The sequence below is a fragment of the Bos taurus genome, chromosome X (assembly GCF_002263795.3).
Source record: "Bos taurus isolate L1 Dominette 01449 registration number 42190680 breed Hereford chromosome X, ARS-UCD2.0, whole genome shotgun sequence".
In the NCBI taxonomy this organism is placed as follows: Eukaryota; Metazoa; Chordata; class Mammalia; order Artiodactyla; family Bovidae; genus Bos; species Bos taurus.
In genome coordinates, this window is record NC_037357.1 from 71,794,318 (window position 1) to 71,817,130 (window position 22,813).

At 35.2% G+C, this 22,813-nt stretch overlaps 1 protein-coding gene across 4 annotated transcripts in view; it reads left to right on the forward strand.

The window, feature by feature from the left end:
- The window catches only part of BRWD3 (bromodomain and WD repeat domain containing 3), a 156,853-nt gene that overhangs the window by 92,835 nt on the left and 41,205 nt on the right, over window positions 1-22,813 (forward strand). For all 4 annotated transcript variants that reach the window (XM_002699937.7, XM_010821790.4, XM_024988810.2 and 1 more), the window contains 8 exons: window positions 173-340; window positions 2,983-3,166; window positions 6,516-6,609; window positions 8,783-8,932; window positions 10,851-10,927; window positions 11,513-11,681; window positions 13,418-13,531; window positions 22,271-22,378. In XM_002699937.7, coding sequence (XP_002699983.1) covers window positions 173-340; window positions 2,983-3,166; window positions 6,516-6,609; window positions 8,783-8,932; window positions 10,851-10,927; window positions 11,513-11,681; window positions 13,418-13,531; window positions 22,271-22,378 — 1,064 coding nt within the window. The remainder of the gene's footprint in view (window positions 1-172; window positions 341-2,982; window positions 3,167-6,515; window positions 6,610-8,782; window positions 8,933-10,850; window positions 10,928-11,512; window positions 11,682-13,417; window positions 13,532-22,270; window positions 22,379-22,813) is intronic.

Genomic DNA, 22,813 nt, shown 5'->3' on the forward strand with positions numbered 1-22,813 from the left:
GATGTACTTAAAAGTTCTTTAAAAATATTTTGTTTGCTGTATGCTTTATTTTCATCTTAATACTTTAAAAATTATTTGTCTAGCAACTTATAGATTGACCTTGATTTTACTCTACTTATGGTATACAAAAATGTAAATAATTTTGTGGCTTTATATCTTTGGCTTGATTTAGGTGATGGTGAAGTAGTAGAACAGGTAATTGGGCAACAAACCAATGATCAAGATGAGAGCATTCTTGATGGAATAATCAGGGAGTTACAAAGAGAACAAGATCTGAGGCTAATTAATGAAGGAGATGCTCCACATTTTCCAATTAATAGATCATATTCTTCTAATGGTGGTAAGTATGTATATGTTTGTGAAAGATATGATGAATGTACTTTATTTTATCTATACCAAATAATTACACATGAGGAACATTTTAGGTTTTTAAATAAAAGCAACATTTTGTTAAAGTTTTGATATCAGATACACCAAAGTGCCATGATCTCATTATCATTTGGGAGTAAAGTAATTTAGCATGTTCTGAAGCAGATCAGCCCTGGGTGTTCTTTGGAAGGAATGATGCTAAAGCTGAAGCTCCAGTACTTTGGCCACCTCATGCGAAGAGCTGACTCATTGGAAAAGACTCAGATGTTGGGAGGGATTGGGGGCAGGAGGAAAAGGGTTCAACGGAGGATGAGATGGCTGGATGGCATCACCAACTTGATGGACATGAGTTTGAGTGAACTCCAGGAGTTAGTGATGGACAGGGAGGCCTGGCGTGCTGTGATTCATGGGGTCGCAAAGAGTCGGACATGACTGAGCAATTGAACTGAACTGAACTGAAGGAATACAGACCGTGTATTTTAATATACTATTTTCTTTTAGCTTAGTAATGTATTTGCAGTCTTGTTCTAATAAGCAAGGTGCTATAACAAATCCAGTCCCTTCTAGGGGAACCAACCTATAAAGTTTTAAAAATTAAAATCACTTTAAATTTAAAAATTACTTTCAGAAATATTTGCCCTCATTTATTGAAAAAGTGGGCTTCCCTGGTGGCTCAGATGGTAGAGATCAAAACAGCAACATATTATCTGTCTCTCTTGAGTTTACAAAAACACTGGCAGACAACAAGCCCTCTTCTTAGGGAATACAGTTTCTTAATCAACTCTCACAAGTTTGATCTCATAGTATCATTCTAATCTATTGTAGGTCTTCCTTCACTTTACATGAAATGTGTTTATGCATCTGAGTTTTATATAATCTTAGGCTATGTTAGTTTTACTTTTGTTAAGAACTGTTCAACTTTAAAAATGTATCCTCTTATGGGATTTTGGCACATGTTTCTTTTTATGTTTACATAATTGTGGTCATTGATTTGGGTAGTGTAGCGTTTTGGAGTCCACAGAAATGCGATATAAATTTGAGGTGATTCACAGGGTCTTCTACTCACTTTCTGATTTGTTTAGTATCCCATAAAATTAAAATAAAAATATTATTTGTTCATGTAATTTGGAGCACCTATCTCATATAACTTTCCTTAACCTGGAATAAGATAAGACATGGACTGATGATCCTATATGTCCAAGCCTTTTGTTTCTAAGACATAAAACTTTCTTAGAACCCTGATTTAGAGTTCAGTAACTTCATTACTAGGTTTGCATGAATAGATTTGAATGCTGTTAAGCAAAGAGATTTCATTGTCTTCTCTTTGCAGTGTTCATTTGTTTTGAGTTTTTTGTGATGCATGGTTTAACAGTTTAGTGTTTCAGTTTCCATTTTTGTTTTATTTGCAAATAGAACAAAATAATCTGAAACTTTTGTGGAGGATTAAAAAGAAAAGTAAGATTTCTATTACTTATTTCCTTTTTCTTTCCTTCCTTATCAATTTTGAAACTGAAATTTTGATAGTTTAAATTTTTTTATAATTTTATTTTTTATTTTATTGTTTTATTTTAAAATCTTTGCCTGCCCTGGATCTTCATTGCTGCAGGAGGGCTTTTCTCTAGTTGCAGCAAGCAGGGCCTCCTACTCATTGCAATGCATGGACTTCTCATTGCAGTGGATTCTCTTTGTTGCAGAACACAGCCTCTAGGTGTGCAGGCTTCAGTAGTTGCCACGTGTGGGCTCAGTAGTGGTTATGGGCTGTAGAGCATAGACTCAGTAGTTGTGCACAGTTTCTTGTTTTTCCTTCAGCTGTTTTTTTAATAAATGATATTTATGTTATTTATTTATTTATTCTTGGCTACACTAAGTCTTCATTGCTTTGCTTGAGTTTTCTCTAGTTGCAGCAAGTAGGGGCTACTCTTTGTTGCAGTGTTCAGGCTTCTCATTGCTATGGCTTCTCTTGTTGCAGAGCATGGACTTTAGGCATAAGGGTTTCAGTAAAACTGTGGCCCACAGTCTCAGTAGTCATGGCTTATGGGCTTAGTTGTTCCACAGCATATGGAATCTTCCGGTACCAGGGATAGAACCCATGTCCCCTACATTTGCAGGCTAATTCCCAAACACTGGACCACACAGGAAGTCCTATAAATTTTTTCTTATATTTTTGAAAAGTTTATTGGGGTTTTATTCAGAAACCTTTTAATGGACTAAAGGTAGAATTTAGATTAAAAAGCTGCTTTCTGAACTAGTACTAATAACATGTATAAATCTACCAAATACATTAAATACAGTTTTTGTATTTACTGAGCATTTAGTAGATGACAGATGTGAAAGTATTTTGAAAAAAATTAAAAGAGCTATAGAGACAATAAACTTTTTTTTTTTGCCTGTATTCCAGGGAGGGTATGAAAAGAGACAATAAACATTTATTGAGTACCTGCTTTATAAGACTATAAAGACCATAAAGGGGATACAGAAAATATATTAAAGGAACAGCAGTATTGTCTAGCAGTATTATCTTTGAATCTCTTATTTTATTTAGAGCTCTGATCTGGAAAAGTTTGATATTTTTCTTTGCTTAGAGCATGGAGCATTCCTTTGTTTTTGTTTTAGCTCTGAGAAATCCAGATATGGACATATCTGCTTCCCCAAATATTGGACTGCGACGTAGTGGTCAGATTGAAGGTGTCCGACAAATGCATAACAATGCTCCTAGAAGCCAGATGGCCACTGAACGAGATCTCATGGCATGGAGCAGAAGAGTGGTAGTCAATGAGCTTAATAATGGGGTTAGTAGGTGAGTCAATATGGTAACATTCATAAGAACATTGAGAGTTTTCTTTTTTAGTAAATAAATTAAAATGTACTATGTTAGACTAATAACTAAGATTTTTTTTTAAATTTAGCTGAATCATGCATTATTTTTTCCACATTATTCCATTCATTCATTCCATAACAACTATTTAAAGATTATCTTAAATTTTCTTAGCTTGTTACTAAATGGGTTGGGGAATAATGAAAAGTGAAAAATATGATCTCTGTCTTCTTTGAGTTTATAGTCTAGGTTAGAAGATAAGAATAAAATATTATTAAGTAAGAACATGAGGCCGTATGTGAGTAATATGTCAATGATACATGGACCCCAAAATTTAACAGTGGTTCTGAGGAAACTCAAAATTGGAACAGTTTGGGAGTGCAGTACAGATATATAGTAGAGCCCAGTGCATAGTGTATTTTTAGAAATATATTTAAGTAGACTTCTTTGGATGAAAGGATTTCATTAGGATGGATTTCAAACTTGGAATCCCTATCTTTATCTGTAAACCTTAACATTTACTATAATATTGACTTCAAATAATGCACAACAACTGGAAATATATTTGGAAAAGAGAAAGTACATTGACAGAGGACCTATAAAATCCATTTAAATCATGATATCGTCCCAGTAGACGTTTTCACAAGCTGAGCCAACAAGTAGCAAAATTAAGTTGGTTTCACCTTAATATTTCTTTAGCAGTAAAAAGAAAAAGGGAGACATGGCTAATTTATGAACTGAATGCTACCCCCTGGCAGTACAACAATTTAATGTAATTCTCTGCTCAAAGTGTTAAAAGTAGAATTGAAAGCAGGGACTCAGATATTTGTATGCCAATATTTATTTAGCATTATTCATAATACCTGAATGGTAGAAACGATTCAAATATAAGTCAATAGATGAATAGATAAATAAAATGTGATAGATCTGATACAGTGCCTGAAGTACTATGGATAGAGGTTTGTAACATTGTACAGGAGGTGGTGATCAAAACCATCCTCAAGAAAAAGAAATGCAACAAGGCAAAATGGTTGTCTGAGGAGTCATTAACATACAACTGAGAAAAGAGACCCGAAAGGCAAAGGAGGAAAGGAAAGGCAAAGGAGGAAAGGAAAGATATACCCAACTGATTGTAGTTCCAGAAAATAGCAAGGAGAGGTAAGAAAGACTTCCTAAGTGATCAATGCAAAGAAATAGAGGAAAACAATAGAATGGGACAGACTAGAGATCTCTTCAAGAAAACTAGAGATACCAAAGGAACATTTCATGCAAAGATGGCACAATAAAGGACAGAAACAGTATGGACCTAACAGAAGCAGAAAATATTAAGAAGAGGTGGCAAGATTACACAGAAAAACTATACAAAAAGATCTTAATGACCCATATAACCACAATGGTGTGATCACACATAGAGCCAGACATCTTGGAGTGTGAAGTCAAGTGGGCCTTAGGAAGCATCACTACAGACAAAGCTAGTGTAGGTGATGGAATTCCAGTTGAGCTATTTCAAATCCAAATGTTGTTAAAGTGCTGCACTCAATATGCCAGCAAATTTGGAAAACTCAGCAGTGGCCACGAAAAGTTCAGTTTGCATTCCAATTCCAAAGAAGGGCAGTGCCAAAGAATGTTCACACTACCATACAATTGCACTCATTTCACTTGCTAGCAAAGTAATGCTCAAAATTCTCCAAGCTAGGTTTCAGCAGTACGTGAACTAAGAACTTCCAGATGTTCAAGCTGGATTTAGAAAAGGCGAGGAATCAGAGATCAAATTACCAACATCCATTGGATCATAGAAAAAGCAAGAGAATTCCAGAAAAAACACCTACTTCGCTTCTTTGACTACGCTAAAGCCTTGACTGTGTGGATCACAACAAGCTGTGGAAAATTCTTGAAGAGATGGGAATACCAGACCACCTTACCTGTCTCCTATGAAACCTGTATGCAGGTCAAGAAGCAACAGTTAGATCCAAACATGAAACAACGGAATGGTTTAAAATTGGCAAAGGAGTACGTCAAGGCTATATATTGTCACCCTGCTTATTTAACTTATATGCAGTGTACATCATGTGAAATGCTGGGCTGGATGAAGCTCAAACTGGAATCAAGATTGCTAGGAGAAATATCAATAACCTCAGGTATGCAGATGACACCACCCTTATGGCTGAAAGTGAAGAGGAACTAAAGATCCTCTTGATGAAAGTGAAAGAGGAGAGTGAAAAAACTGGCTTAAGCGTTTAAAAAAACTAAGATCGTGTCATCGGGTCCCATCACTTCATGGCAAATAGATGGGGAAACAATGGAAACACTGAGACATTTTATCTTCTTGGGCCCCAAAATCACTGCAGATGGTGACTGAGCCATGAAATTAAAAGATGCTCCTTGGAAGAAAAGCTATGATAAACCTAGACAGTGTATTAAAAAGCAGAGACATTACTTTGCTGCCAAAGTCCTTCTAGTCAAAGCTATGGTTTTTCCAGCAGTCCTGTATGGTTTTGAGAGTTGGACCATAAAGAAGGCTGAGTGCCAAAAAATTGATGCTTTTGAATGTGATGTTGGAGAAGACTCTTTGAAAGTCCCTTGGACTCCAAGGAGATCAAAGCAGTCAATCCTAAAGGAAATCAGTCCTGAATATTCACTGGAAGGACTGATGCTGAAACTCAAGCTCCAGTACTTTGGCCACGTGATGCAAAGAGCTCACTCATTGGAAAAGACCCTGATGCTGGGAAATACTGAAGGCAGGAGAAGGGGATGACAGAGAATGAGATGATTGGATGGCATCACCTTCCCAACGGACATAAGTTTGAGCAAGCTCCAGGAGTTGGTGAAGGACATGGAAGCCTGTCATGCTGCAGTCCATGGGGTCGCAAAGAGTCAGGCATGACTGAGCGATTGAACAACAACAACAATGTACTTTAGTGGAATGAAATTCAGCCGTATAAACTTCTCATACTTGCTACATGCTTGAACATCAAAAACATTATTCTAAATGAAATAAGCGAGACACAAAGGGGCAAATAATGTATAATTCTGTTTATATAAAATATCTAAAGTAGACAAATTGATAGAGGCATAAAGTAGACTGGCAGTTAATAGGCACTGGTAGGAGGAGAGATAGAGTTATTGCTTAATAGTTACAAAGTTTATGTTTGGAGTGATGAAAAAATTTCAGTTGGTTACACAACTTTGTAAATGTCAACAGTACCACTGAATTATACACCTAAAATGGTTAAAAATTTTACATTTAAAAATGTTTTTATTATCTGATTTTAAACCATTTGGTTTGCTTTTTGATGATCTTCTATTACTTTGACCTTCAATTTATTACTAGGGTTCAGGAAGAATGTCGAACTGTAAAAGGTGACATAGAAATCAGTCTTTATACAGTTGAAAAGAAGAAAAAACCATCTTATACTACCCAAAGGGTAAGTTTATCTACAAAGTACTCTGCAATACACTATTTGCAAATACCAAGTGTTTGAAAGGTGGCCATTATATTAAATGATTATTTTGATAGGTGTCTATATATAGGGAAACTATTTTTTGAACCCCATATTGAGATATGATTATTATTAATAAGGATAAAATTGCACAGCATTAGGGCTATCCCCTTAAGTCTAGGACGTGGTTATTGTAGGTATAAGATATTTGCATTAAAATACCATTTTCATTTGGTTAAAGTAGAACCTGAAAATTATTGCCTGATCACTAATCACAATGTAAAACAAATGCTGAGATACCCTAGGCCAGAGGTTGACCAACTACTGCCCATGTACTAAATCTTGTCTACTGCCTATTCCTATTAATAAAGTTTTATTGGAACACAGCTATACCTATTTATTTATATATTGTCTATGGCTGCTTTCATGCTCAATGGAGTTGAGTAGTTACCACAGAGATCATATCACCTGCAAAGCCGTAATATTTATACTCTGACCCTTCACAGAAAAAGTTTGCTTACCCCTGCTATAGGCTTACTTCTGGCCTACCTAAACAGGTGCAAAATCTGATCTATACATTATCAAGATTAATATATACCAGTAGAAACTTGTAATCAGGGAGTAAGAGCCTGTACTCCATTAGGTACATAGTAAACCCCTTACCAATTCTCAAGTGGCTCAGTAGGCCAGTCCAGGTTCGATGCAGGATATAGAATGCTTGGGGCTGGTGCACTGGGATGACCCAGAGGGATGGTATGGGCAGCAAGGTGGGAGGGGGGTTCAGGATGAACATGTGTACACCTGTGGCCAATTCATGTTGATGTATGGCAAAACCAATGCAATATTTTAAAGTAATTAGCCTCCAATTAAAATAAATAAATTTAAATTAAAAAAAAAATCCACCTTCCAATTCAGGAGACATGGGTTCCATCCCTGGGTTGGAAATAACCCTGGAGAAGGGCATTGGTATCCACTCCAGTATTCTTGCCTGGGAAATCCCATGGACAAAGAAACCTGGTGGTCCACAGCCCATGGGGTCACAAAGAGTTGGACACAACTTAACAACTGAACAACAACAATAGGAAAACCCCTTACTAGTTCTTAGAGGTTGAACAAACTAGGCACATAAGAGTATATAGTTTTGTTCCCAGATCTAATAAATGTAACTCCTAAAGAGTATGATAAATAGGGAAATCTAGGTTGATTTTAATTTTATTAAACAAATATAGGGGATGGATGCTGAATTTTAAATGTCTTTCAGTATCAATAAACACAGTTTTAGGTAGTATATTACTCTCTAAATATTCTTAGATCATTTTGATACCCATTTTCTTAATTTCTATTCAAATTTTATTAGCTTATTTGATATTCTCTGATAAGATTATTTTCTTAGAGATTATGAATAACTCATATCCATGATTTATATTCTTTTTTCCTGCTAAGCTGATTTATCAGACATCAGACTTGTCTAAGACTAATAAACAGGGGAGTTGACTCTGTAAGCATTTTTATTTATACGGAAAATGAGAAACATTTACACATAAGATAAAGACCTGGCCCTTGATACTGATTTATAAGAAATTTAAAATTGTTTACTTCTGATGACATATTAGGGTTATAGGTTTGACGTATGATATATCAATAATAATATTTTATACTTGTAAAGTTTAGAATAAAACAGTTTTATGTTTTAGTTGTTAAAAATTACATTTTTATTTTGACTTGTTTACTGAATGTAGTTTTTATAGAACTAAAGAAATACATGTTATATTAAAAATTATATATATATATATATATATATAATATATAGATAGCTTGCTTTACCCTATAATAATTTGTAGATAATATGGTATATGTAAATTCTGGGCAAATTCTTCTAGCTTAAAGTTTCAGCACTGTCTAATTTGATCACAATGTTTTCAAAATAGGAAAGTAATCAATATTAATGGAAATGGGTTAAATATATAGAAATGAAATATATTTTATATAAAAATGTAGTGTAAAAGTATATCTTGGGTTTTCTTTTGAGTATTCATTCCTGTCTGTCACCTCCACTCTTACTCTACCCCTGCTCAATTGATTTGCTTTATATATATTCTTTTGTGCATATTCACTGAGCTTTTCATTTTTTTTAATTTGTTTTCCTTCTGTTGTACAGAGTGATTATCAGCCTAGCTATGGGCGGTCTTTACGAAGAACACAACGCAAACGACAACATACTTACCAAACACGATCCAACATAGAACATAATTCACGAGCATCGTGTCAAAATTCAGGTGTACAGGAAGATTCAGATAGCTCCTCAGAGGTTAGATTATTTATTTATTATTACTATTATTTATTTAGTGTAATTTTTTGTTTCCCAGTTAATATCATCATTTTGGATTTACTTTTTATTGTTTTTGCTTTGTCAATATTGCTTTTTCAATTAAATTTAATAACATGATACCATCAATGAAGTCAATATCTGAGATCTTGTAAAATCACAAAGAAGTTAATGAATATTTGATACCTAGATTCCTTTTCAAAGTTCTTTTTGTCTATGGAAGGCTGAAGATCTACACATCACAAAAGAAACAGGAATTTGATAAAATCTGGATTTACTTTTAAGGGTCACCTTAATAGAAAATTATTTAAATAACTTTCTTATAAGAGGATTATTCTTTAATAAGGCATTTAGTAGGCAAATTAAGCATTATATCGAATTCCTTTAGGTATCTTCTCTTATTTGTACCTAAGATATTATCTTGGTTGAGGGTATCAAATATGCCAGGAAAAGTTTGACTTCGGGACAGAAAAGAGAGTGAGAGGAAATCTGCCTAGAAATGAAAAAAAGTAAATATTAACAGAGATAACTAGTTACACAGTCCCAGAACTTGTTCACTGGGTAATCATGATATACATGTTTTCTGTTATTGTTGACTTTACTCGTCATGGAGATTATTGAGTAATGATTTTTCTCAGACCTAACCCTTTTCATGGTAATGGAATAAAGACCATAGCAGTTCTTTTCTTCATGTTCCTCTCTTCTTCAGTCCTTTGCTTTTGTTCTTTTAAACAACTGTCATTGTTAAATGAACAATGAAGGCTTCATTATGTACTGACAATATATGGTACCCCCATTCTTCTCCCAGCAGTCACAGTTCTTTAATTCTTATCAATTATATGCCTCCTTCTCTACCCCTGTTCATGAAAATCTTGATCTGCAAAGAATTATCACTTAATCAGGAATTGATATTGTCTTTTTAGTATAATAATTGTGGTTGTGCTTTAAAAATGTTTCCTGGTCTTAATAAATATTTATAGTAGAAATGCTTTTTTTCCCCAGAAAATAATCCCTGAGATATGAGGCAGTTGGTAAGAGTATATATACAATAAAATAGGCAATGTGATACTGTCTAAACTAGTGATTGTATATAGAAGGGTGTTATCTACTTTCTCTACTTTGGTATGTTTGAGATCTTATATAATAAAAGGCTTATTAACTTTTTTATAGAAAGTAATTAGGCTAACTTGGTAGAGGCATATAAGTATTTTTATCTTTTTTATATAGATTTTTAAAAAAAATAATGGCTTTCTATAAGAAAAGAATCTGAACAAGAATATATTTTTATATGTATACAAACATATGTGTATATGTATGAAACGAGTCTCCAGTCCAGGTTCGATGCACAATACTGGATGCTTGGGGCTGGTGCACTGGGACAACCCAGAGGGATGGTATGGGGAGGGAGCAGGGAGGAGGGTTCAGGATGGGGAACACATGTATACCTGTGGCGGATTCATTTTGATATATGGTAAAAAACCAATACAATATTGTAAGGTTAAAAAATAAAAAAAAAAAAGAAAAGAAAACTAAAAAAAAAAAAACTGAATCACTGTGTTGTATACCTGAAACTAACACAACCTTGTAAATCAGCTATACTTAAATTGAAAAAAAAATTTTAACAAAATTTAAGAGAGTTATATTTGGGATTCTTAAGGAATCTACTGAACCTTTGAAATAATAATAGATGCCTCATATCAATAAAATAGTAGATGCTAGAAATCTTTAAATACTTGGTAGGCTTAGTTGTGAGTTATATAGAATAATGATTATGTACATTTTAACCAGAACTTTTTTTTTGGAGGGAAGAATACAAAACGTTTTATGAAACAAATAGAACATGCTAATTAATACTAGTTAATAATAACCATATATCTCAATTGCTGGCTCTTTCTTCCAGGAAGATGAAACGGTTGGCACAAGTGATGCTTCTATAGAGGATCCTGTTATTGAATGGCAAAGTGAAAGTTCCTCCAGGTAGTTTTAATGGTTTTGATTTGGTCAAAATTATTTGATGGTTTTAATGTGAAATTATGTATGTTCTTATAGAAATTTGGTAAATCCAGTTAAAATAGTATTTATAGTAAAAAGAGTACTAGGTTGGAAGCCCAGAGATCTGTTGTGTTATCCTGGCTCTACCAATATCTTTTTGCACATAGAATTTAGTTCCCTCATCCCTAAAGTAAGATTCTTTGTAAATCCAAGATTCAACATCTTGGCAGGCTATCTGTATTTATTTCAGGGTTAAAACAACTATATTTAAGCATTTCTCGGGATAAGGAATATCTTTATTTAAAGAAGTTTTTGTGGTTTGGACAGGAATTTTGAATTTTAAATACTGTTATGGGAAATTAAGCATTATACTTTATCCAAGAATCATTTCATTAAAATCACTTAGGTAATGGTCAAAATTCTGTATTGATTTATTTTGTCTTTGGTCAGAACAAAATCAAACAATGTCATTTATAATACTGTTTGATTACAAAATGATCATCTTTCAATCATGAAGCAAAACTATTCCTTTTCTAAACTTATGTATTCATAATTTTGATTTATGTACAGTGATTCATCAAGTGAATATTCTGATTGGACAGCAGATGCTGGAATAAATTTGCAACCTCCAAAAAGGCAAACGAGACAGGCAACACAGAAAATATGCAGCAGCTCTGAGGAGGAAAATTTGAAGTCACTTGAAGAAAGGCAGAAGAAGCCTAAACAGACTAGAAAGAAGGTTTGTGAGTTTACATGTTTTTTGTTTTGTGGTTTTTTTTTTTTTTTTTGGTTGTTGATTTTGTCTTTGATATTTAAATATTTGTATTTGGGCTTCCCTAGTGGCTCATATAGGCTTCCCTGGTAGCTCAGCTGGTAAAGAGTCCACCTCCAATGCAGGAGACCCCAGTTCAATTCCTGAGTTGGAAATATCCCCTGGAGAATGGATAGTCTACCCACTCCAATATTCCTGGGATTCCCTGGTGGCTCAGACGGTAAAGAATCTACCTACACTGCAGGAGACCTGGGTTCAATCCCTGGTTTGGGAAGATCCCCTGAAGGAGGGCATGGCTGCTCACTCCAGTATTCTTGCCTGGAGAATCCTTATAGACAGAGGAGCCTGAGGAGCCTGGTGGGCTACAGTCCATGGGGTCACAAAGAGTCAAACTAAGCACACAGCACAGTGGCCCAGATGATAAAGAATCTGCCTGCAATGCAGGAGACCGGGGTTTGATCCCTGGGTCTGGAAGATACCCTGGCGAAGGGAATGGCTACCCACTCCAGTATTCTTGCCTGAAGAATTCCATGGACAGAGGATCCTGTTGGACCCCAGTCCATGTGGTCACAAAAAGTTGGGCATGACTGAGCAACTAACACTCACTTTCTTTCACTTAAATATTTAGCAATAACACTTCACATTTCTCTAAAAATAATATCCCATCTGAGAAACTAAGTAAAATTATATATAATGACTTTGAAATGTAAAGACCTTTTGAAATTTTTGAAAGTAGAAGCTAGAATATTTTAATTATTTTAATTAATAAATTAAAACATATTAACAGTTTATTAAAATGTAGTAGAGTTTTAAATAAGCTACTATAGTATGAAAGGATTATTCTTGTCAATGTTTTGAGTAATACATTTCTATACATTGTTGACTTGTAAAATGGAAGGATGTTGTAAATCCTGTAGGGCTCTTATATTTCTTTGTGTTTTTATTTCACCCCAGTGATGGATTTTTCTCCACTATAATTTCATTTGAATGATATAAAAACTTAATCCACGTAATTCTTTGAATACTAATTTAAATATGCATATGTGCATGCTCTAACTTCTTGCTTTAGTAGATAGAATTATCTTCTTGATGGTCACCATTTTCTTGGCAAAAAGTTATTGTGTTACTTGTGTTTGAATTTATATGATATACTAGGGGCATGATGGAGAAGGCAATGGCACCCCACTCCAGTACTCTTGCCTGGAAAATCCCATGGACAGAGGAGCTTGGTAGGCTACAGTCCACAGGATCACTAAGAGTCGGACACGACTGAGCGACTTCACTTTCACTTTTCACTTTCATGCATTGGAGAAGGAAATGGCAACCTACTCCAGTGTTCTTGCCTGGAGAATCCCAGGGACGGGGGAGCCTGGTGGGTTGCCGTCTATGGGGTCGCACAGAGTTGGACATGACTGAAGCGACTTAGCAGCAACAGCAGCAGCAGGGGCATGAAGAGTGACATTTATGGTTTTTAGATAGTATATAGTGTCATATTATCTGTCAACCAAAATTGAGCAACAGGTTACTCACTTGACTGTTTTATTGGTACAAAAGTTGTCAATAATTAATTGGTAATTAAAATGTTTAAAATGTATATATTTTGTTTTATTATAACCTGATTTTTTTTTTACCATTTTCTACTTGCGATTTTTCCTGTAACTGTTCATATATTAAAGTTTATAAATTTGTGAACTCTATTTTAGAAAGGAGGACTAGTTTCTATGGCAGGAGAGCCCAATGAAGAATGGTTTGCCCCTCAGTGGATCTTGGATACCATACCACGACGTTCACCATTTGTCCCACAGATGGGAGATGAGGTAATTGTTTCCTATTGTAACATTTTTATCTTGTAATCTCAAGAGCACTCACTTTAATCAGTCTTAGGTTATTTATATTCTCAATTCTATCATAGTTATATGTATGCCATCTTAAGTGTGCTGCTCAATTATATATTTCTTGTGTACAATGACTGAATCTTACTAATTTTTGTGTCCTTTGTAGGACCTGACACAGAGTCTTTAATTTCATGTATGCTCAATGAACATTGAGATAAATTGATTGGCTTGTGATGCCATGAACATAATTTTCTTTGTTTTTATCTTAATTGCCCCATAGTTGAATTGAGTGGTATTTTGAATCCTAATCAAGTCCTAAGTTTTTTTTTTTAATATTTATTTATTTTTTATTGAAGGGTAATTCCTTTATAGAATTGTATTGATTTCTGCCAAATGTTAACATGAATCAGCCATAGGTATACATATATCCCCTCCCTCTTGAACCTCCTTCCCATCTCCCTCCCCACCCCACCCCACCCCTCTGGTTTGTTACAGAACCCTGGTTTGAGTTCCCTGAGTCATACAGCAAATTCCCAGTGGGTATCATTTTTACAAATGGTAATAATAAGCTTCCATGTCACTGTCTCCATAGAGTCCACCCTCTCCTTCCCCTACACCATGTCTGTAAGTCTCCATTGCTGCCCTGTAAATAATTTCATCAGTACCATCTTTCTAGATTTCATAAATATGTCTTTGTATACGATATTTGCTTTTCTCTTTCTGACTTACTTCACTTTGTATAACAGGTTCATCCTAGGTTCATCCACCTTATTAGAACTGACTCAGATTCTTTCCTTTCTATAGTTGAGTAATATTCTATTATATATATGTACCACAGGTTCTTTATCCATTCATATGTCAATGGACATCTAGGTTGCTTCCAAGTTCTAGCTATTGTAAATAGTGCTACAGTGAACATTGGGGTTTATGTGTCGTTTTCAATTTTGGTTTCCTCAGGGTATATGCATAGTAGTTGTGTTGCTGCCTCATATGGTAGTTTTATTCCTAGATTTTAAAGGAATCTCTATACTGTTCTCCATAGTGGCTGTACCAGTTTGCATTCCCACCAACAGTGTAAGAGGATTCCCTCTTCTCCACACCCTCTCCAGCACTTGTTGTTTGTAGACTTTTTGATGATGGCCATTCTGATCAGTGTGAGGTGATATCCCTTTATAGTTTTGATTTGCATTTCTCTAATAATGAGCAATGTTGAGCATCTTTTTATGTGTTTGTTATCATACACATATATGTGTGCTTTGGAGAAATATCTGTTTAGGTCTTTTGCCCACTTTTTTATTGGATTGTTTGTTTTTCTGGTATTAAGTTGTATGAGCTGCTTGTATGCTTTGGAAATTGTTTGTCAGTTGTTTCATTTGCTATTATTTTCTCCCATTCTTAGGGTTGCCTTTTCACCTTGTTTATAGTTTCTTTTGCTATGCAAAAGCTTTTAAGTTTAATTAGGTACCACTTGTTTATTTTTGTTTTATATTTCCATTACTCTGGAGGTGAGTCATAGAGGACCTTGCTGTGATTTATGTCATAGAGGGTTCTGCCTATGTTTTCCTCTAAGAGTTTAATCATTTTTGGTCTTACATTTAGATCTTTAATCCATTTTGAATTTATCTTTGTGTATGGTGTTAAGAAGTATTCTAAATTCACCCTTTTACAAATAGCTGTCCAGTTTTCCCAGCACCACTCACTGAAGAGGCTATCTTTGTCCCATTGTATATTCATGCCTCCTTTGTCAAAAATAAGGTACACATAGGTGCATGGGCTTATCTCTGGGCTTTCTATCTTTTTCTATTGGTCTGTATTTCTATTTTTGTGCCAGTACCATACTGTCTTGATGGCTGTAGCTTTGAGGTAGTGTCTGAAGTAAGAAAGGTTGATTCCTCCAGCTCCATTCTTCTTTTTCAAGATTTCTTTGGCTGTTCAGGACCTTTTGTGTTTCCATATGAATTGTGAATTTTTTTGTTCTAGTTCTATAATAAATGCCATTGGTAATTTGATAGGGATTACATTGAATCTGTAGATTGCATTTGGTACTATAGTCATTTTCACAATATTGATTCTTCCAGCCCAGAAACATGGAGTATCTCTCCATCTGTTTATGTTGTCTTTGATTTCTTGCATCAGTGTCTTCAGTTTTCAGTATACAGTTCTTTTGTCTCCTTAGGTAGGTTTATTCCTAGATATTTTATTCTTTTGTTCCAGTGCTGAATGGGATTGATTCCTTAATTTTTCTTTCTGATTTTTCATCGTCAGTGTGTTTTAAATCCTAATCAAATCCTAATATTTTTTTTAAAGAAGCCGATAGTCAACCTGATAGAAAATATTATAGCGGATAATCACCCCTTTTGGTGCTCAGGAGAATGTCATTTCACAAACAAGGCCTTCCTGCTGAACCAGTGATCGAGTAACAGCCATATTTATGATTGGTCAGTCAAAAATTGATTTAAATTCTATACAGTGACAAAATTTGATTTTCTTGTAAAAATTATGGTAGCGTTATTATATTTTGAGCCCTAGTTGACTTGTATAGTTTCTTGTATAGTCAATTAGATACATTGACTAATCATTCATTTTTGAATCATTAAATGTTTACCCACAGTTTTCAACTTAAGACAGATAATAGGAAAGTAATATTATCATTGTAACAAAGAAGGAGCAAAACCTTGGAAATGGTTCTAAATGTCTTGGGCCATATAACAATTTCACCAAACATTTCTATAATTGTCTTTTATAGGTACTTTGAGAGACAGCTGTGGAGTAGTAACCTTACAATTAAGCTATTACTTGCTGAATATGTTTTGATTTTATTAAAATGTCTCCTTGCCTAAGTGTGGTTTTTTTTTAATATGTGTTGGACTTTTGAGCAAATATTTGCTCTGAAGGAATGCTGTATGAAAAAAGTTAGAAGAGCTTTTTAGGGGCCTATCCAAAATCAAGTTTCTTGTATTTATTGCCTTTTATATGGGAGCTTAGGAGAAATATTTTTGAATTAATCTTAGAACAGAATAAGAATTTGTATACTCTGTGATCTGAGACTCCTTTCTCTTTTATAGGAATGTATTTACCTTTCCTTCTATTTTATTAAACTTAGCACATGCTTATATGTTTCAAGATTAATGTGTGTTAGGTAACGACAGTTGTTCAGGGAATCGGAAAGGTGTATAAGTGAATCAAACAATGAAATGTGTGAATTAAAGACTGTTTTTAAAGAACTCATAAGGGCAGAAATATACTTTTTATATAATCATTCTCTTAATGACAGCATTACTTTTTAAATGTTAAGTCTTCATTATTTTGCCTGGAATATTCCTACCCACACATCATTACCTCTCAAAGTACTCATTTTTCAAGGTTTAACTTAAATACCAATTTCTTCTGCGTGTTATCCCTACTTTCCATTTGCTTCCACTCCTTCTTCATGAACTTTCGCATCTAAATTATTTCTCTCATGATACATATTACTTTCTGCCATGCATTGTGTATCTACACGTCTGTCCATATCCTTGAGGGAAAAGATTTTATTTTGATTATGTGCCCTGTACATACATACATATTTGTTCAATATTTGTTGAGTACAGAAATAAACAATAAAGGATAACTGAATAACATGTTTATCATGTTATTGGTAAGCATGGTAATGAATTTTTTTTCTTAACCACTGCGGTTGTGTTTATGTGTGCATGTGTGTTAGTCATTCAGTTGTGTCTCTCTCTTTGTGACCCCATGGACTATAGCCTGCCAGGCTCTTCTTTCCATGGAATTCTCCAGGCAAGAATATTGGAGTAGGTAGCCATTCCCTTCTCCAGGGCATCTTCCTGACCCAGGGATTGAACCTGAGTTCTGGCACTGTAGGCAGATTCTTTACCATCTGAGCCACCAGGGAAGCCCCTGTGTTTGTATACTAATATTTAAACCTTTAAAAATTTTACCTTTATTTTTAACTATTAGAAATTCTGACTTAGTGTTGATAGATATATGTCAGAGTATTTTAGAAATCTCTATAGTATGGTATTTTTTGTGTTACTTTCTTCTGTTTGTCTCTACCACCACTTTAAAATTATTGTATAAATATGTTTTTTTTTTTTTACTTTTTAAAAATTTTTATTGGAATATAGTTAATTAACAATGTTGTGTTAGCTTCAAGTGTACAGCAAAGTGAATCAGTTATACATATATCCACTTTTCTTATCAGATTCTTTTTACATATAGGCTATTACAGAGTACTGAATAGTATTTCCTGTGCTATGCAGTAGGTTCTTATTAGTTATCTATATTATATATAGTATATGTATATGTCAGTCTTGATTTCCCAATTTATCCATTTCCTCCTTATCCCTGATAACCATAAGTTTGTTTTCTGTATCTGTGACTTTACTTCTGTTTTGTAAATAAGTTCATTTGTATCTTTTTTAGATTCCACAAATAAGTGATATGATATTTGCCTTTCTGTTTGACTTACTTCACTGAGTATAATCTCTAGGTTCATACATGTTGCTGCAAATGGCGTTATTTCATTATTTTTTATAAATGATTAATATTCCATTGCATATATGTACAACATGTTCTTAATCCATCCCAGTGTTGATGGGCATTTAGTTTGCTTCCATGTTCTGACTATTGTAAATTGTGCTGCAGTGAACATTGAGGTTCATGAAACATAAGATTTTGACCAAATTTTGACTAATTACTTAACCTCTCTGTGCCCTACTTTCCTCGACTGTACAATGGGGATAAAAGGTATCTACCTTATAGGGTTCTGAGAAGGATTAAATTAATGGATATTTGTAAGGCATTTAGGATAATACCTGAGGCATGCTTCTCTATCTCTTGTTATTGTTATCAATCTTTAAAACACAGCTGGCAACAGAATGTTCTCTTCATTTGATAGGTGAGCATGTGAAAGACCAGAGTCACATGGCCTATAAAGGTAGTAGGAACAGCAATCAGGTCTCCTGACTTTTTCCCTGTCCCTAGAGTTGCCTCTGTGTAATGATTGTGAGGTGTTTGGAGTAATAATAAATCAATGAAGTAGAATGGGAAAAACTTCTCCAAAATGGGTCTGCTGTTAGGAAGTAGCTACGTGTACAAGAAGGGTAGACCTACTTACCTATTTTACATGCAAGCTGTTCTTTAGCTTCTCAGGTACAGAGTGCCCCCAGGGGTATTTGAGGACCAATACTGTGCAAGGCCATTCACTCTGGCATTGTTCTACCCTGGTGGGCACATGCTTGGGACAATAAACTGTATCCAGAGTGGCACTTACTTGTGAAATGTTTGCTGATTGTTTAGTCAGATCTAGTATTCCTAGCTTTAAAGGAAACTAAGACGTTTGTGGTTGGGAGGTGATTCAAACCTGTCAGTAGGGTGTGAGGTTGAAAAAAGACTTATTATGGGAAAGAAACTTTTTTAATGAATCTATATGATAGTGAATGCTGTCTTAAGGAGGCAAAGGGTTTTACCAAACACTTGGATTAATTTTTCTTTCATACTATGCCAGTTCTAATGTTAATTTTTGAAAAAGAACAATTTTAATTGGGAAATTACTGTATTTAGCAGTAGACTGTGGTATGACACACACAGAGACAGGCTTCCCTGTTGACTCAGATGGTAAAAAAAAATCTGCCTACAGTGCAGGAGACCCTGGTTGAATCCCTGGGTTGGAAAGATCCCCTGGAGAAGGGAGTAGCTACCCACACTAGTATTCTTTTTTTTTTTTTTTTTTAATAATTTTTAGTTGGGGAATAATTACTTTACAATATTATGGCGGTTTTTGCCATACAACAACATGAATCAGCCACAGGTGCATATGTGTCCCACCATCCTGAACCACCCCCCCTGCTCCCACCTTCCTCCTCACCCTATCCCTCTGGATTGTCCCAGAGCACCAGCTTCTCTGCTTCATGAATCAAACGTGCACTGGTCATTATGGTAATATACATGTTTCAATGCTATTCTATCATATCATCCCACCCTCTCCTTCTCCCACATAGTCCAAAAGTCTGTTCTTTACATTTGTGTCTCTTCTGCTGCCTAGCATATAGGATCATCATTACCATCTTTCTAAATTCCATATGTATGTGTTACTATACTGTATTGGTATTTCTCTATCTGACTTACTTCACTCTGTGTAATAGGCTCTAGTCTCATCCACCTCATTAGAACTGACTCAAATGTGTTCTTTTTTTTTATAGCTGAGTAATATTCCATTGTGTATATGTATGTACAACTTCCTTATCCATTTGTCTGCTGATAGACATCTAGGTTGCTTTCCATGTCCTAGCTATTGTAAATAGTGCTGCAGTGAACATTGGGGTACACGTGTCTCTTTCAATTCTGGTTTCCTTGATGTGTATGCCCAGCAGTGGGATTGCTGGCTCATATGGCAGTTCTATTTCCAGTTTTTTAAGGAATCTCCATACTGTTCTCTATATTGGCTTTGCCACTTTGCATTCTCACCAACAGTGTAAGAGGGTTCCCTTTTCTCCACACCCTCTCCAGCATTTATTGTTTGTAGACTTTTTGATGGTGGCCATTCTGACCAGCATGAGATGATACCTCATTGTGGTTTTGATTTACATTTCTCTAATAATGAGTGATGTTGAGCATCCTTTCATGTGTTTATTAGACATCTGTATCTTCTTTGGAGAAATGTCTGTCTAAGTCTTTTGCCCACTTTTTGATTGGGCTGTTTATTTTTCTGGTATTGAGCTGCATGAGCTACTTGTATATTTTGGAGATTAATTCTTTGTCAGTTGTTTCATTTACTATTTGTCCCATCCTGAAGGCTGTCTTTTCACCTTGCTTATAGTTTCCTTTGTTGTGAAAAAGCTTTTAAGTTTAATTAGGTCCCATTTGTTTATTTTTGTTTTTATTTCCATTACTCTGGGAGGTGAGTCACAGAGGACCTTGATGTGATTTATGTCAGAGAGTGTTCTGCCTATATTTTCCTCTAGGAGTTTTATAGTTTCTGGCCTTACATTTAGATCTTTACTCAATTTTGAGTTTATCTTTCTGCATGGTGTTAGACAGTGTTCTAGTTTCATTCTTCTACACATGGTTGACCAGTTTTCCCAGCATCACTTGTTAAAGAGATTGTCTTTTCTCCATTGTATATTTTCCCCTCCTTTGTCAAAGATAAGGAGTCCATAGGTGCACGGATTTCTCTCTGGGCTTTCTATTTTGTTCCATTGATCTATAGTTCTGCCTTTGTGCCAGTACCATACTGTCTTGATGACTGTATGTTTGTCATATAGTCTGAAGTAAGGAAGCTTGACTCCTCCAGTTCCATTCTTTTTTCCTCAAGATTGCTTTGGCTATTCAAAGTTGTTTGTGTTTCCATACAAATTGTGAAATTATTTGTTGTAGTTCTGTGAAAAATACTACTGGTAGCTTGATAGGAATTGCATTGAAACTATAGATTGCTTTGTGTAGTATATTCACTTTCACTATATTGATTCTTCCAATCCACAAACATGGTATATTTCTCCATCTATTTTTGTCATCTTTGATTTCTTTGATTTCTTTCTTTCTTTCATCATCTTTTGTTTCTTTATGTACCTTTATTCCTAAGTATTTTATTCTTTTTGTTGCAATGGTGAATGGGACTGTTTCCTTTTCTCTTTCTATTTTTTCCACTCTAGTATTCTTGCCTGGAGAATTCCATGAACAGAGGAGCCTGATGGGCTACAGACCATGGGATCACAAAGAGTTGGACACGACTGAATGACTAACACACACACACACACACACACACACACACACACACACATACTTTTATATATATATATACACTTCCTAGGTGGCTCAGTGGTAAAGAACTCCCCCTGTGTCAGTGCAGAAGACAAAAGAGACACAGGTTTAATCCCTGAGTTGGGAACATTCCCTGGAAGAAGAAATGGCAACCTACTCCAGTATTCTTGCCAGGAAGATCACATGGAGAGAGAAGTCTGGTGGGCTACAGTCCATGGGGTGGCAAAAGAATCAGACAAAACTTAACGACTGAACAGCAATAACAAATGTGTGTGTTCACACACATACATGGGCTCACTATTAATATGTTGATGTTTTAGAATGTCAGTTATAGTTTGAAATATATTATTTTAAAAGATGACTGCTTTTGTGTACATTTGTCATTAGTCTGTTTCTTCAGAAATTTATGGAGGAGAACTGTGTTTTGGGGCTTCCCTGAAAGCTCAGTTGGTAAAGAATCCACCTGCAATGGAGACCCCAGTTCAATTCCTGGGTCGGGAAGATCCCCTGGAGAAGGGATAGGCTACCCACTCCAGTATTCTTGGGCTTCTCTCGTGGCTCAGCTGGTAAAGAATCCACCTAAAATGCAGGAGACCTAGGTTCGATCCCTGGGTTGGGAAGATCCCCTGGAGAAGGGAAAGGTTACCCACTCCAGTATTCTGACCTAGAGAATTCCGTAGACTGTATAGTCCACAGGGTTTCAAAGAGTTGGGCACGACTGAGCAACTTTCACTTTCTCTCTGTTTTTATTATGCAGTGCTTAGTGCAGGGCTGCATAGGTGTAAGTACTGAATGGACATTATTTGACGCTGACAAGTAACTTTATTGTATATTTTTTTTTTTCAAAATTAGAATTACATATTTTGTTAATCGAAGAGGACATTTGTGGGAATATATTGGGATGTATAGAGTGGCTAAATGGGATGCTGCTGTTTAATAACTCATTCTTTTTTGTTTTAGCTTATATATTTTAGGCAAGGACATGAAGCTTATGTACGGGCTGTAAGAAAATCAAAAACATACAGCGTTAATTTACAAAAACAGCCATGGAATAAAATGGATCTCAGGGTAAGTTTGCCAAATTAATAAGCTGTGTACTTGAAGTATCTTGGAATTAAGTTACTTTCCTGTATGCTTATTCTCAGTTTCTGGATATTTCAGTGTTGATTGTATGCCCAGGATAAGGTGTACTATACTGTACCATACTCCTGTACAGCTGAATGTTGTGGGCCGCATTTTGTTTCCTGGAATTTGTATGTCACCTGTTGTCTTTATCTGACCTAATTTCCTTCAGGCTTCAGGTTCTCTGGTGTATACCATGTACTTCGAGCAGTGCAGTAGTTCCATGATGTGGATATTTTCCTTAGCAGCTTTGTGCTTTCTGAAGGCTCTATAAATTGACTGCATGTGTGGACCACAGACACCCTCAAGATTCTGGCAGCTTTAGGATATAGTAAATATCATAAATCCTAAGAAACCTATAACTTTGTGGTTATTGTTGTT